This window comes from Kryptolebias marmoratus, linkage group LG22, assembly GCF_001649575.2.
Source record: "Kryptolebias marmoratus isolate JLee-2015 linkage group LG22, ASM164957v2, whole genome shotgun sequence".
Lineage (NCBI taxonomy): Eukaryota > Metazoa > Chordata > Actinopteri > Cyprinodontiformes > Rivulidae > Kryptolebias > Kryptolebias marmoratus.
Window position 1 is genome coordinate 4411299 of NC_051451.1, and position 17107 is coordinate 4428405.

The 17107-nt window shown below is 38.1% G+C and overlaps 2 protein-coding genes and 1 long non-coding RNA gene across 3 annotated transcripts in view; 2 read left to right on the top strand and 1 right to left on the bottom strand.

Annotated features, from left to right (window-relative positions):
• Nucleotides 1–2633, bottom strand: part of ccdc172 (coiled-coil domain containing 172) — a 32706-nt gene extending 30073 nt beyond the window's left edge. The window contains exons 1-2 of the mRNA XM_017436016.3: nucleotides 2406–2633; nucleotides 2177–2262 (exon numbers count right to left, since the gene is read on the bottom strand). Coding sequence (XP_017291505.1) covers nucleotides 2177–2262; nucleotides 2406–2484 — 165 coding nt within the window. The 5' untranslated portion in view covers nucleotides 2485–2633. The remainder of the gene's footprint in view (nucleotides 1–2176; nucleotides 2263–2405) is intronic.
• A 1323-nt stretch (nucleotides 2634–3956) lies between these two features.
• Nucleotides 3957–7739, top strand: LOC112451387. Its single transcript, XR_003040207.2, has 3 exons — nucleotides 3957–4089; nucleotides 4286–4378; nucleotides 6086–7739. It is a non-coding gene; the product is annotated as an uncharacterized LOC112451387 (long non-coding RNA).
• A 978-nt stretch (nucleotides 7740–8717) lies between these two features.
• gfra1a (gdnf family receptor alpha 1a) overlaps nucleotides 8718–17107 on the top strand; it is a 199591-nt gene continuing 191201 nt past the window's right edge. The window contains exons 1-3 of the mRNA XM_017436020.3: nucleotides 8718–9102; nucleotides 9427–9744; nucleotides 11240–11320. Of these exons, the coding sequence (XP_017291509.1) occupies nucleotides 9063–9102; nucleotides 9427–9744; nucleotides 11240–11320 (439 nt within the window). The 5' untranslated portion in view covers nucleotides 8718–9062. The remainder of the gene's footprint in view (nucleotides 9103–9426; nucleotides 9745–11239; nucleotides 11321–17107) is intronic.

The following is a 17107-nucleotide window of genomic DNA, read 5'->3' on the forward strand; positions in this document are numbered from 1 at the left end:
GTTTGATGCTTCCTGCGTCTCCATCTTTCAGCACTTATGGTGAAAACACCGCGTCGCACAGAAAGCTGCTGCCGTAAAGCAGCGTCATGTCGCAAAACGGAGGTTCTTCTTATTTATCACTTATATAAACTGAATGTATGCAAAGTGACAACACTAATACATTCGTCGTAGCCTACGTTATGAAATATTTACATGAATCATTGATACAAATATGATACAAATATGATAGAAACGAGAGACGATAGAAGAAAATGTATCACAATAGACACTTTTCTATCGTCCCCACGATATGTATCGTTATATCGCCCAGCACTACCCCCACCTGTAGCTGACATGCTCTGGCGGTGGCCGGTTAATCGTTTTTTTTTTGCCTCCAACCTAAAATCTGACCACTTTTTCTTCACCTCGGCCACCGTCCTCTCTGTCCCACTCACTGAATTAACAGGAATAACAACGTGTTGTCGCTTACAACACATCCTTTTATTTGTAACCACACTACTGTGGCTCTTTCTGTCCTTCACCTCACTCAGCAGCATATCAAGTTCTGCCTCGGTGAAATTTAGTTTCTTCATTTTTTTCTCTGTGGTTGCCATTGGTAACCATGAAATAACATTTCATGCCATCCAGCTGATCAATGTTGTTATCACTGTTAGTTCAGTGAGTGGGACAGAGAGGACAGTGGCTGAGGTGGAGAAAAAGTGGTCAGATTTTAGAGTGGAGGCAAAAAAGCGACTAACCGGCCACAACCCTAACCACAGCATGTCAGCTACAGCTGGGGGTAAAGGCGTACCGAACTGACACCATTTGAAAGAAGGACAGATGGTGTCAGGCTGAAAAGAGATCAGGTGCGCCCCCACGAGGGAGCGTGCACGGCTGTGAGCGGTATTAAATCACGCCTCCTTTGCGCTCTGGTGCTTTGGAAAGGGATACAATAAATAGTCATCACTGACTGTCTTACTTTCAGCTAAGCTAGCAACGTGCCTTAACTCTTCTACAGCTGTCTGAGACATCTCTGCTACGACTTCACTTCCTCTCTAATTAGACGTTCTCCTGAAACGGCCGAAAGCGCAGGCATGCACAATCGATCTGCACATGGATCCTGCTCCTTCCTGGTTATTGACCAATAGGAGAGGAGCTGGACCAAGAAGACAGCCTCCTCATTTGCATATTGAGGCAGAAATGCACATGGTAAAGTAAAAAGAGGAGACAAGGAAATGACAAAAGAACAAACGCTTGTATAAGGAAAAGGCAAAACAAAAAATATCTATTTCTGTTTCAGTCCTCCATACTGACATGGTGGAGGATCCAAAATGGCTGCCAAAACAGGAGCAATGTCACCAAACACATGTGCGTCATTGAGAGGACATTTCATCTTTGAAATTATGTAGGTCTTCAGCTATGCAACACACTGATGTAAAATCATGTCAGCTACATGGAATGAACACAATGAAAGCTGAACAAGGCAGTGGAGAAGTCAGCAGGGAAGCTAAAGTTAGGAGAATGTAAATTGGACAGATGGATTGTCAACATACAGGCCTGTAAGTCGTGATCGCAACATCCTGTCTTTACAAACTATAGAAACAATACTAGTGTAAAAGTAAAACATGCTTCACAATTAAAAACATCACAATAATATGTTGCAGGATCCAGATTGGAAGGAGCTGAAGCTTCAGGGAAATCAGGATATGTACACTTTAATTCTATATTCAAATTATTCCTTCATGCAACAGCAGTTAATCACATAAATTTAGTATAAAAAGCAAAGCCAGAAAGTGTCAGTGAACATAGTAGATTTATCATGTGTTAATACGTTTTGAATGTAGTTTTTTTTTTTTTTTGATAAATTGACTAAGTTCTTGCTTTTTTCGTTTATTGGTGCAGTTATAGTATACACAGGACTCAGGCATGCTGCTACAACAAGACCACTGATTCCTGTTTTAATAATGGCGGCGACTGAGTCATGGTCACGTGAGTGCTCCCTCTCAGTTTTTAACTCGATGGTATTTTCACATCATAAAGTGATCTTGATTTAAAACTCTGGCATGAAAAGCCATGGGTGATAAGAATTATTTCAAGGAATGCTGGACGTTTAACATTTAAAAGGGTTTGTTAATAAATAAATCTTATGCAAATCTAGTTTAATTGCCATAAATGAACAGTTATCCGTAAAACTCACCTTTTGATCCAGTTCCCGTTTTGCATGCTGATAATTTTCGGTTGTGCTCTTGATCCTCTCGTTACATCTGATGATGGCTACTTTAACTAAAATGAAGGTTCAGTAATTATCGACTTATAGCCATGAACAAAACAAGGTCAAGTATTAGCTTAGACAGTGAGTGTAACTAATCTTCAAATGTTAAGGAGTGGCTAATTTATGCTGTTGTAGCTAGTTAAAATCATACTACCGTCTTTGAATTTCTGTGTTTGTTCGGTCATTTGCTGTTCAGTGAGCAGGATGTGTTGGAACAGTGAGTCTAAACTCATTTTTACTCGGTACCTAAGTAACTAAAAGTCAAAGAAATAATATAATACTTAAAGCTAACTGATAGCTTCGCTGGTTAGCTCTGTGACTGCACACGTACTCTGTGCCCTTGCCGCTATGGCAAGACAGTTTGTCATATAATAGTTGACCGGCTTTTCAAAGCAAAATGTCCTTATATCAAATCCCCCATGCCAAAATGGGCATATTGAATGCTTTTTTTTTATTGTATTTTACTAGAACATTTACACAATATATATACAACATATACAACATATAATTAAACACCAAGCATTCCTTGAATGAATATAATAAAGTTGCCTTTTGTTTAGAGATAACAAAGTTATACCTATTTTGTTCAAACCATGAAAATAACAATATTATACTATTGATATGTTAAAAACTTATATGTGCAGGTTGATATTTTGTTACAACTGCCTGCCTCAGGGGTTTCAGCAAGCTACTAATTTTGACAGGCACAGAAGAAAATATTGACAAACAGGTGTTATAAATAATCAGCATATTAAATCATTAAAGAACTGCTTTGTCATGTTACTAAAATGCCAAATTTTAGCTCAGTATCTGTAATTAAATTATAGTTTTGTTGGCTAAGGTTAGCTGTCCGACCCACCTTGAATTGGACTGACTCTAAAAGTTAATCAGTTGTAGGTGTACATTCAAAGATTACTTTCTGCAAGTTCAATTAAATCTGTCAAGTGGTTCATAGGATATTTTACTAACAGACACAGGATTGACTTCAAAATTGTATGCAAAAGTTTTAAGCAAAGATTTTGCACACTGAGTAGCACTAAAAGTATGCATTGTGAATGATGCTCAGCTACAACCAAATCTTAGTGTAATATCTGTAAAACTGACTAAATTATCACTAATTTGTGCATTTTAGGTTGTGTTGGCTATGGCAGCCATCTTAAATAGAGCTGGCTCTAAACAATCATTTGGAAATGCATACCCGGTGATTATTCCCTAAAATATTCATTAAAATTTGTCCAGTGGTCCATGAGCTGTTTTGCTAACAGAAAATCAGAATTGACTCTGCATTTTCAATAACAAAAGTTTAAACAAAGATGTTGCACAATCCGTTATCACTCAGAAAATGTGTCGGAGATAAGTCTCAGCTACTGCTACACCAAACTTGGTCAATAACTGTAAAACTTACTGAATTGTAGACATTTTTGTGTTTTCTATGGTCAGTTGATTGTGCTGGCTATCTTGAATTGGGTTGACTCTAAAGGTTAATCATTGTGCACATGTACAGTGGTACTTTCTGCAAGTTTCATTAAAATTCAAGAAGTGGCTTATGAAATATCTTGCTAACAGACAGACAGACACGGGCAAAATCATTATTGCCTTTTTTTCAGCTTTTGGTGATGGCATAAAGACATTTTAATGTTTTTGGGGAAATAATTCCTGACGTGTTTCAAAGAGAGATTTTTCCATTTTTTCAACTTTTTCAGTAATCCATTAGGTCCCACAGTTCGTGACTTTGCCCACTTGTCTCCTAACACTATCACCAGGACCCGGAGCTTCTGATCTGGTGCCATGAAGCACATTACTGATGTCAGATGACCTGAGGACTACATCATTCTGAGGTTCATTTGCAAAATGAATATCATGTATTGATTGAGGCTTTTCATAAATCACCAGACAGAGCTTCCCACTGACTGGCAGGGTTCTCTGTAGAGACTTCAGAACAGCAGACTCATCATATTGGAAGCAGACAATTACCCCATATAGAAGCAGGAGCCTGTCATTCATTTGATCTTGTTCTCTGTGTTTTCCACTCAGGTTCTCTGGGAAAATAACAATGGGCACCAGCCTGTGGCATACCCGTTCAACGAAACTGAAGAGTCAGTTTTATGATCATTCAAAGGAGAAGTGGTGAGGTTGTTTTTGTTTGCATCTTTGTAAGTGTTCATTTGTCTGTAGTGTTAGCAAAGATCTCCTGAACAGGTGGACAGATTTTAATGAAATTTTCTGAAAGCAATTATTGGACATACAGTGGATTAACTTTGGAGTCAATCCAGTTTAAGATGGCCTTCATAGCTAAGCAAAAAAAAAAAAAAAAAGAAATCTGTAACTCAGCTAATTTTACAGCTATGGAGCGAAAATTTGGTGTGGTTGTAGCTGAGGTAGGTACATTTATTTATATAGCACTTTTCAGCACAAGGCGACTCAAAGTGCTTAGAGTCATATCCAACAAATACTTTAGTATTTACTAATCACACAAGATTTGTTTTCAAGACTATAACAATAACTATTGGAACTTTGTTTGTTAGCAAAATATCTTATAAACTACTGGAAGGATTTTAATAAAACTTTCAGACAGTAATCAGCTGCTGTATCTGCAAATCAGTAACTTTTGGAGACAACACAATACAAGATGGCTGCCACAGCAAACTGAAGTCAGAAAGCACAAAATGGCTCTAACTCAGCTAAATTTTGGTGTGGGAGTAGGTGACAGTCACTCGTAACTTAAACTACATATTTACCAACATTTTTTGCTTAAAATTTTGGCATTACCTTATAGTACTAAACCTGTTTGTTAGCAAAATATGTCACGAACCACTGGGCAGATTTTGGTCAAACTCTCAGAAAGCAACGATTGAATGTAAATTTTTCACTGATTTTCTTTTGGAGTCACCCCAATTTATGATGTCTGCCACAGCTAATCGGCCCTGGCCAAGACAAAAATGATTCTAAGTCATTGAAGTTTACAGATTTGGGATGGTAGCATATGAGAGTCATTTTGAAAATATACTCGGATTGAGCACTAATTGACTGCACAAGATCTGTTTTTAAAACTAAGCCATTAATTATTGGGATCAACTGTCTGTTTGGCGGCAGTGGCTCAGGAGGTAGGGGTTTGTCCTGTAATCGGAGGGTTGCTGGTTCGAGCTCCCGCTCCGGCTGTCTCAGCCGTTGTGTCCTTGGGCAAGACACTTCACCCGCCTTGCCTACTGGTGGTGGTCAGAGGGCTCGGTGGCGCCGGTGTGATGGCAGCCTCACTTCTGTCAGCCTGCCCCAGGGCAGCTGTGGCTACAATGTAGCTTACCGCCATCAGTGTGTGAATGTGTGGATGAATGGGTGAATGATTGTAGTGTAAAGCGCTTTGGGGTCCTTGGACTAGATAAAGCGCTATATAAGTGCAAGCCATTTACCATGTTAGCAAAATGTCTTATAAACCAATGGACATGTTTGAATGTAACATTCAGAAAGTAATCAATGGGTGTACATCAACTTATTAACTTTTGGAGTCAATTCAGTTCATTTCAGTTTTACACATCTTGAGCTAAAATTTGGTGTGGTAGAATTTTAGCCTCATTCATAACATGTATTTTTGCAATATGGCATGAGACTGTGCATAACATAATTTAGAAAGCGTGACCAAAACGGCTATAGCTGATCATAAAAGGATTTTAGTCTAAACTGGTATGAAAGTCAGTAGGCTGTATACAATCCTTCAAGGCATGCTAGGCCTTTAATTTTTCAAAAATGACTGTACTCTGCAGGAATGATTCATCTGTATTTAATACGTCTTTTCACTGAGGGATCACACTCTGACATTCTGTTCCCTTTCTGTTCCAGATTTACCGTATGGGCTCAAGCCTTCCTGATTGATCAGCCCTGTGTTTTAATGCACAGAGGCTCATTGACAGCTCCCATGAATTTACCTGAGTGGATTAGCTTCCGAATGGACTTTATGGGCAATCAATGGGGTGAAGGCAGAGTCACAAGGATGCATCATCCATGTGGCCATCATCATATTGGATTTCAAGTTACCAATCCAAAAAAAAAAAAGAAGAAATAAATATATATTTCCTGAGGTTTGATTTAAAAGGATCAGACATGGTTTCCTCATCACCAGCAGGTGGAGACTGTCTCACAGTGTCCACTTGTTTGACTGATGGCTAGTTTCCCTCAGTTGAATCACATTTAATAGGCATCAGCTTTCATTGCCTTTTTTTTTGTTTGTTTGTTTGTTTTTTTGTTACTTCATATTAAGCCTTCTGCTATCCTTAAAAATGCTGCTGTTTCCCTGTTTGTCATTTCTTCACTACATTTCTCTCTAATTATTTCAGTATACTTTCAACCATTTCAGCCAATCAGAGATCAAAACATTCAGCTCGTTCAGGACATTAGGGCTATGACTTTTGTTTTTTGTAACTTTTATACTTTTTGAATTATTTAACTTGTTTACATTTTTTTCTCATTGAAATGCATTGATATCTTTTCAAATCCTTCAAAAACTTTGTACTTCTGTAAATCTCCTTCAGCAGACTTGCTCTATTTGTGTCTCCTTGTGGTTTCTTTCGTCATTTGTCTTTTCTTTCCTTAAGGTTTCTTTTTGACAAACTGCACATTCTTTTTATCCTTTTTGTCTCCTTATGTCTTTTTTTAAGTGTCCTTACACAGCCTTTGTTTATTGTGTATACTTATGAGTACTTTTAGTCTTCTTATGTGTTCTTTTTAGACTCCTTATGCAAGCTTTTTTCTTATGTGCTCTTTCTGTCTTTAGTCTTGTGATTCCTTTTAGCCTTCTTATGTGTCCTGCTTTGTTTTTATCTATTTACACTTCCTTTTTGTCTTTTAACATCTTCTTATTCTTTTTCTGTCTTTGTGATATTTCTGTCTGCCTTAAAAAACAAACAAACAAAAAAACTAACATCGAAGGTTCAGCTGTTATTCAACTCACCTTTTTCAGCAAAATTCAGCAAAGTAATTTAACCCTCTCGTGGTTACAAGGGCTTCTCTACCTGTCTGTTTCTCTCCCTCTCTTTTGAGGGTTTCAGGATGTTTTAAGTCACTCAGCATTTCATAGAACATGCAACGTTTGGTAGTTGTTTCAGTTCCAAATGGGATTAACATGACAGAAAACGAAGGAGACACACAAACCCAGGATTACAGCTGAAACATGTCTATCATTTTGAGTAACACTTCTGTTTAACAAGGTTTTCAGTTCAAATATATGAGCCATATTAGTGACGCTTTGCTGCTTTTTTAATTAGGCCATAAACATGCACTGCAGGCTCATGCAGTCTGCACTCATAAAGAATTATTTTATTTTGACCTTTTGCATTCATTCATACCCTCTAACTATTGCCTGCTGTTGAAAGGTGAAAGGCAATAATGTATTTGCCCGTGTTTATGTTTGACTTTTGGCAAAATGTTTCATGAAATACTAAATGGATTTGAATGAAACTACCAGAAAGTTATGAATAAATGAACATCTATGTCTGAATGTTGTTTTAAAATCAGCCTGATTCAAAGTGACAAACACAGCCAACTGACCCGAAACACAAAAAAGGTTATAAATCCAACACATATTTTGAGTGCTAACATATTGATCGAGCTCTTTGTTTAAAATTTTACCATTAACTATTGATGTCAACTCTGCCGTTCTATTAGCAAGAAATCACATGAACCACTGGATGGATTTTGTTGAAAAGTTCATGAAGCAATCATTGGATGTACATCTACAGCTGATTAACTTTAAGAGCCAACACTATACAGTTCAAGATGGCCTAACATCCACCTGACCTTAGAAAATACAGAAATGGTTGATTTCAGTCTATTTTACAGATATTGTGCTAAAATCTAGGTTGGCAGTAGCTGAGTCATTCACAGCACATTCTTCAAGTGCACTGTGTAAAACCTTTGCTTGAAATTGTAGCATTATTTTAGTCCTGTGCATCTGTTAGCAAAATTTCTCATGAATCACTGGAAGAATTTTAATGAATATCTCAGAATGTAAACTGGATGCACAGCTACAACTGATTAACTTTTGGAGTCAATTCCATACCACATGCCCTCAACAGCCAGTTGACCTTAGAAAGCACTAAAATGCCTGGAAGTCAGTCAGTTTTCCAATATTGTGATAAACTTTGGTGTGGTAGTAGCTGAGGCTGATCCCCAACACATACTCTAAAGGCAGTTAGTGATATACATTCCTTCAAAGAATGCAAGGCCTTCAATTTGAGGAGTTTACTTTGTAAACTAACCAAAAGGAGTGTTTTTGTTGTATGTACTCAGAGGAAAGTGAAATCAAGTTTATTGAAATTGAAAGAAAGTTGGCATGATTCAAGTTCTGATGAATAGTGAGTGTCGTCCTGATGTGAAGCTCCAACCTTGTTAATGTAGCTGATGGCTGATGTGTGTGTGTGTGTGTGTGTGTGGGTGGGGGAGCTGACGCGCGCGCTCCCCCGCTGATGAACAGCCAAGCAGCGGGACTTCAGTTGGGCTGTGCGCGCGGCTCAGCAGCAGCATCCCATAGGCTGGACGGGACCGGACTGCTGGTTCTGAGAGGACAGGAGCACCATTTCTGCTCGGTCCACACTCAAAAAAGTGACTTAAAATCCTGACCGGACACTCTTTGTTGTTGTTGTTTGTTTTTGGTGCACGAGTCGAGCTGGATCTATTCTCTCCTCAGCGAAGCGCGGCACGTTTTTCGTGGATTTACATCCAGTGAAAGTACCCTGGGAATTAAACTAAGTCTGTTTTAGTTCGTAACATTTTCTTCGACCGAGAGCTTTTTGTTCATTTGTTGCACACGCACAGGAAAACGATGATCTTCGCTGCGCTGTATGGTGTTCTGCCTCTTCTGGGTAAGTTGAACGGCAGCGATGATCGCTTGATGGAAAATATGCTTGTTATTAGACAGATTCTGACCGGTGGAGGTCCGGGGACAAACTGTTCCAAAAGTTAAAAAGTCAGCATATTTACTCGACATTTAACTGACAGGAGCTCAAAAGTTGAAATCATCTGACTGTGAACACTGTGGCGACCTATCTGTTTTCATGTTTTGATCAGCGAAGACAGCTTGGAAAGAACCGAAGCGCTCGGTGTTTACAGCATATAAGTGATCAAAGCAGAAAGAACTAAAAGCTAAAGATTTGGAGTTTTATTTTGTTTGTAAACTTTGCTTCCAGGTGCGTGGTGTCACGCGCAGGAGAATGTGCGCGCCGGGGCCACGCGGCTGGACTGCGTGCGGGCCAGCGAGCAGTGTCTGCGGGAGCAGGCGTGCAGCTCCAAGTACCGCACCATGAGGCAGTGCGTGGCCGGCGGCAAGGAGACCAACTTCAGCCTGGGGACCGGCCTGGGGACCGGCCTGGAGGCGAAGGACGAGTGCCGGAGCGCCATGGAGGCGCTGAAGCAGAGCCAGCTGTACCGCTGCCGCTGCAAGAGGGGCATGAAGAAGGAGAAGAACTGCCTGCGGATCTACTGGAGCATTTACCAGACTCTACAAGGTGGGTTTCTGTGTGCATGTGGGAATGCATATCAACCACTGCCTTTCATGCAACAGTTTTAGACTCAGATCATCATTTGTTTGCTCTTAGGATATGTTCTGAGGATGACTTTCATTTACTACCACACCAAATTTGAGCTCAGTGTCTGCAAAATTGACTGAGATTTAACCATTTTTAAGTTGGCTAGTTTGCATAGATGTGGCAGCCATCTTGACCTGGGTTGATTCCAAAACTTGTTAATTTGTAGATGGACATCCAATGATTACTTTCTAAGAGTTTTATTAAGATCTGTGCACTGGTTCATAAGATATTTTCTCTAACAGATTCCAAAAGTTTTTAAGCAAAGATTCTGCCGAATGTGTAGTGCTTAGTGTATATGTTCAGGGCAACAAATTTAAGCTTAATATCTAAACTAATTGAGGTATAGCCATTTTTTGGTTCCAATGTTCAGTTGGCTGTGGTGGCCACCTTAAAGCAGGTTGACTCTAAAACAGAAATAAGCTTTAAATGTACATCCAATGATTACTTTCTTTAAGTTTCATTAAAAATCCATCTGGTGGTTTACAATAATTTTTTTGTTGACAGAAAGAGTTACCTCCAATCTTTAATGCCAAAGTTTTTAACAAAATTCTCACCCAATCAATTAGTACTCAAAGTATTTATTGAGGGTGGCTCTCAGCTACCACCACGATCACATTTAACTCAGTGTATGTAAAACTGACTGAATTATAGTTATTTTGTTTGTTAAAGTTGATAAGCTGTGGTTGATTCCAAACATTAATCAGTTGTAAACGTACATACATTGATTACTTTCTAATAGTTTCATTAAAATGCATGAACTGGTTCATGAGATATTTTGCTAATAACCAAACACACACACACTCACAGAGGCAAAAACATTATTGCTTTTTGCTGAAAGGCAAAAGGCGAGCAGATTGTATTGCATTGAAGAGCTTTAAAATGGATGCTCTTCATAGGTCCCATGCATTTGAGAGATGATCCTTCCTTCCATGACTGAATGGAGGAGGGGGGCCTGATAGTCAACACCAACCTTGCCCTCTCTGCTCACCACTGTGACCCTCCCTACAACGAACACCTAGAAAACCAACACTAGGATTTCTTCAAACCTGGCCCTGGACTCGTTTCAGAGTCAAGGTCTACGTCTCAACCTTCTAAGTCTCCTCATTAGAGACTAATGGAGCCTGACGCCCCTCAGTGCAGGCTGTGCCGTCTTAAACAATGGGGGGTGGCCTTTAAATCCCTAAACTGCATCTCGCTCCTCATCCGTGAGGCCCACTCCAGTTGTGCAACACAGCTGACCAACCTGCCTAATCAGGCGTGTGGCTTGGTGCCAGCACGGATATTGACTGACCCAAATAACCCATGTCACATGGAGGCCAATGTGAGGCCTGGAGAGATGATAAACAAACAGAATGAGGGTGGGGGTTGAAACGATCTATCCAACTTTCTGCTGCATGTTATGCTTTCGTTTCAGGTAATGACTTCGTGGAGGAGTCTCCGTACGAAGCAGTAAACAGCCGGCTGTCTGATATCTTCCGTCTGGCTCCCATAATTGGTAAGAACGAGGACTATCCCACTTTGTTTTCAATCCTCTCCTTCGTATTTTATCAGTGTTTCTCTCCTTACCTGTCTCAGCTGGGACAAAAACACACAACACTGTGGAGTTAAACTTCTTCCTCTTGTTCTCACCCTGCATGTGGGGCTGGAAGTGACCTGAGTCCCAGCAAGCAGCTTTCAATGCTAAGATCTGTGTGTGTTTGGTTTTGTAGACATAGTTTTGTCTCATGTCTGTTTGAATGTTAAGAAGAGTAAAAGCATGACAAGCATTTCCTGCTCACAGCTGAGTGTTACAGAGACTCAAGCCTCTAGATGGCAATCTTATTCCCTTCTTTGCTGCCTCTCAGAGACATGCAGCGCTTAGATTTCTGTTGCCGTGCAGCAGGTGATAAACGCTCTGTCAAATCAAACATCATGCTTCCTCATTGTTGGAGAACAAGGCTAATGTTTTTGACCTATTGTGTTAGGAAACAAAAAAAGTTGTTTCTGTCTTTTATCTTAAATCAGAGGTCTGTAATCTGTGGCTCTTTGAATCCTCTGCAGCTGATTTAGGATTTCTGTTTAGAACAGTAATAGGAGAAGCTAATTGTTGCAGTTCTGTTGTCTACTCTTTTTCAATCTGTGAAAAAATGATTCTATTAAGACAAGAAACAAAACATCACTCACTTATCCGTCGTAGTTTGTTAACTTGTTTAGCACAATATGAATTTAACTTTCAGCCATGCAATGTCTGTCACTGAAATCCACGGTCAAATTAGGCATTTTAACACATTTACAGCAGATAATGAGAAGGGGAAAAAAGCAAACATATTACTCTATCATAAGTTATTGAAATCAGGTGTTCTGCAAAAAAAGTTCATTTTGAGATCAGTGAGAATTAGAAAAATTGCATTTTCTGTGAAAATACAGTGTGGACAATGAAAGCTGAAAGTAGCAAAACATTAGGTAACAGCAGCAAAAGGTTCGCTAAAAGTAGCAAAAGGTTAGCTAAAAGCTATAAGTAGCAAATAGCTGGGTAAAGACAAAGTAGCAAAATCCTAGCTAAAAGTAGAAAGTAATACAAGTAAATAGAAAGAAAAAAACAGCAAGTATACTAAAGCATATCTCACATAGAACTGTTTTTTTAAAGGGATTTTATAAAATCAATGTATTTCTTTAGGGAAAATAATAATTTGTCAATTATAAAAGTGATAAAAACCCTAAGTCATAGCACCCATCTCCTGAATGAGCTGAACAATGTGATATATGAACAGCTAAAATAGCACAGAGGATGTAGTAGTAGGTAAAAAAAACAGGAAAACTGAATCAGCATTCACACTATTAGATTTAAAATTTTATCTTTCATAAATGTTTAATTAAAGTAAATGAAGGTATCAGTTTTCATTACAGAATTTAATTTTTATATTTGCTCAAATATTTTACTAGAATTCAAAATGATGCTTTATTTTAATATTTTCTTCAAAATGTGGTACCTATTAATTTTCCACAAAAATAAATATATAATAAGAACTCGCACAGACCTCCGTAATTCAGTGGTGGTTTTGTCACAGAAAATGGTTTCCCCCTCTTCATTAGTTTTGTCTTTTTCTTTGCCTTGAAAGTAAAAATACTGATAAATGTCAACAGTTTATTGTAGTTGTTTAATTTCAAAATGTAACAAACTAGTTTTGTATATGTAGTATTTAAAAAACATAGTTGCAATATTTATTTTTTTACATTTTTATTTCAATTTTCAAGTAGATTTTGCAGGTCTGGGCATATTTTATTTAGTGGGAAAAGGTGAAGAAACGTCTCTTTTGATTGTAGAGGTGGCATATCCCTGTTTGGAGGGATTTCTGCAACATTTCTTGTTCAGATAAGAACAATCTTGGAAAACCGACTGCTTATGGTTTGCTTCTAAAAAATCTACGCAATGCCAACTTTGTAAATATTTTAAATTTCTCATCACTTCTCTTAGCATGTCCTAAATGTCACTTTTCATGTGCCACACTGTCCCAGCGAGTCAAGTCACGTGTTTACAGACACGGCTGTGAGTTCACAAAATGGAACAGGATCAGTTTATGTAAAAACATTTTGGTGTTAGAGTGCATGTTTATTTAGTTTTATAGGATATTAAACACTGTAACACAAAATTTGAGAGGTTGCTTCAATGATCAAATTACAAACATTTTTAACTAGTAATTAAAATTAGAAAACTAAGATGGGAAATGTCACAATCTGTATTCTAGTTTCTGCTTCAGTGTGTCGGGATCAGAGTGTTGGTGTTGAGATTAATCTTAATCAGGTTCATGTGTGAAATTCAAAGCCTGTTGGTCAGATAAGGTCGTTGTTGCATTTTGTCTGGCCCACCACATATTCTAAATGGCCCAACAGTCTGTGACAGATTGAGTTTTGTTGTCTCTGATGCTTCAAAAACTGACTGTACTTGGACATTAATGCTAATTATGTGAATTAAAATTTAAATTATTATTATTATTTTTGTCTAAATTCTATATATTATGTCTTGAAAAAAAGTCATTCATATATCTATCTAAAAATAATTTGCATATTACACACGAAAATCAATTTGAATTTATGTATTAATTTTTTTTACAATAAAAATTGACTGAGGTTGGCTTTTGGCTTTGGACCCCATGTAACCAAGTTTTACCCTTCAGGTCAGGTTTGTGTCGTCATTTGGCTTTTTTAAATCTGAGGGCCTGTCTAGTGACTTTTAGTGATTTTTATTTTTACCCATTGCCAAAGCCGAAGGCAGAGTTGTAATGTTTTTGGTCATTTTTAAAATGGTTAAAATGGTTGCTTCAAAAATGGCCACAACAAACAAGCCATGCAAAAATGTTCACATCTCAGTCCATTTTAGATATCAAGATAACATGAAAGTAATTCACAACACATACTCCAAGCACTAACTGATCATGTAAAATCTGTTTTCAAAACTTTGTCATTACCTATTACAGTCAACTGTGTTTGTTTGTTAGCAAAATATCTCATGAACTACTGGACAAATTTATTTAAAATTCTCAGAAAGGAATCAGTGGGTGTACATTTAGCTTACATAATAATGTCAGTGCGTCCATTTTAGAGATATTGGGCTATATGCTGTGGTGTGGTAGTTGTTGGGACACAAACACAAACAGCAAGTACAAACATATTAAGATAAAATATTGCATGAGATTGTGCATAATGTTATTTTCAAGGTTTGACAAAAATGGTAATATCTCTATAATTTCTCACCATAAAATGGTTTTACTCTAAACCTCTGACATGAAAGGCAGTGATATGCCTTTCTTCAAGGAATGTAAAGTAATGTGAAGTTATTGTGAATGTGATAAAGAATAATGCACAGTTAACATGGACGAGACATGAAGGAGGGCTGTTTCTTCTAGGGAGTCATGTAGCAGGAGGGGGAAATGGAGGGGTTAAGTGTTGAGGCCACAGAGGTCAAAGGTTAATCAGTGGGTAGCAGGGACAGGAACTCGGAGCATGGGGTCACTCAGCCTCTTTTCTTTTTTGTGTGGAAATTAAAGGGCAAAGCCTGAGGCTCAACGGATTACAGCTTGTTTTTAATCACTCAGACAGAATCTGCTGAAATGAACAGTCAAAGAAGGTGTTAATAAATTAATTAAAAGGAGGCCTATATAAAAATATTTTTAAGATTTTTGATCTTTAAATTATGCTAATGTAGGTCTAATTCAGTGCATAACTTCATATGTATGTGTGTCTGTTAGCAGAATATTTCATAAACTATTGAATTGATTTTATTGAAACTTTCAGAAAGTCGTTATTGGATATTCATTTATAACTGATTATCTGTTGGAGTCAGTCTGATTCAGGAGGGTGGCTCCAGCCAGTTGAACACAAAAAACACAAAAATGGCTATAACTTAGCCAGTTTTACAGATATTGGAGGTAAGAGTCGTATTGGTAGTAGCTGGGAGTCATTTTGAGCTCATACACTGAGCGTTAACTGATTATGCGAGATCTGTTTTTAAAACGTTACCATTAACTATTATAGCACATAATCTGAGTGCTAATAGATCATACAAGAGCTTTTTCTAAAGTTTTGTCATTAATTATTTGGAGTACAAGTGCAAAACAGGAGTGTGTAATTTTATAGGACTTTCTAAGAGTTTTATGGTTTCGTCAATAAGCAGCCTCAAGTTGTATGAGGTTCCTGTGATTCCATAATAAAGCTGGTGTCTCTGATCTCCAGAGGAACCCAGACACACAGCTGTTTCGACTCAAGCTGCAGCAAGCTGAACACCTGCTTTCAGTGACGCCCCTGAACATGTCAGCCTTTTTTCAGCTGCTCATCTTACACATGATCTTCATCTGTAACATCACTGCCTTTTCTTTCTGTCATTAATCATTAATCATTGCAGGTCTGCAAAAGGCAATTTTAGGATTTGTGCTGTGAAATATAGATTGTAATTTCTGCAACAGATTAGAAAGAAATCGAAGTCCTATTATTCTTTGAAGAAAGATGCATATTTCTTTGTTATCGCCCGCTGCTGAAAAGAGAAAGGTGGATGATAATGGTTTTGCCTATGTCTGTGCATGCATTTGCTTGCCTGTTGTGTTAGCAACATATCACATGAACCACTAGACATATTTTGATTAGATCTTCAGAAAGTAATTATCGGATGTACATTTACAGCTGATTAACTTTTGGAATCGACCTGATTTAGGATGACCACCACCGATAATCAACCTTTGCAAACACAAAAATTGGATGAAACTCAATCAATTTTACATTAGTGAGCAAGAATGTAACACAATAATATCTTAGTGTCATCCACAACACAAACTCAAACCGCTAAAATATTGCATTGTGTGGGATCACTCATGACATTTTTCAGGATTGAGCAAAACAGCTATAATGTCATTTCTTAACATAAGATAATTTAGTCTAAAACGCTGGCATAAAAGGGTGCAAGTAATGTACTTTACTTTAAGGAATGCTAGGTCTTTGATTTGATTTTGCAGTCATTCACAAATAATTGTTAATGAAATATTTTTTGCTGCTTGGACTTTGCTGAAATTTTTGCAGAAACAGCATCATATAGATGTCTTGTACAAGCACAATACATACAGTTTAAAAGCTTAGAGGGTTATGGGTTTTTCCACTTAGCCGATTATTCTCAGCTGGTAAAATGCTGTAAAATCACAGACCTAATGTAAATCTGTATTTTACATCTAAGTAATAAATAACACATCACCTCTGAAAGCAAACCTTAGTGGGCATGAAGACACAACAAAGCAAGTGTGTCTGTTTGTGCTTTTATCTTTTTCTGTCAGTGTATCATTACATGTTTTGGTGCTTTAAGACTCAGTGGGATTTATTCCTTGAGGGAATGCATATTACCCGACGCCTTTTATGTCAAAGATTTTAATTATCTTTTGTCAGAAAATTATACAACTAGTTTGATCAAATCTCAAAACTAAACTTATGCAATCTCCCATGCAATACTGTGAGCTCTTGTGCAATCTGTACTTTTTGAGTTTGTGTTGAAGATGACTCTCAGCTACTACCACGCCAACATTTATTTTTGTAAATGCAAAACTGACTGACTGAAATTAGCTAATATAGCATATCTGTGTAGGCTAAGTTTATCCATCCATCCATCCGTCCGTCCGTCCGTCCGTCCATCCTTCCATCCATCTTCTTCCGCTTATCTGGGGTCGAGTCGTGGAGGTAGCAGCCTAAGCAGGGAGACCCAGACTTCCCTCTCCCCAGCCACTTGGGCCAGCTCCTCCGGGGGAATCCCAAGGCGTTCCCAGGCCAG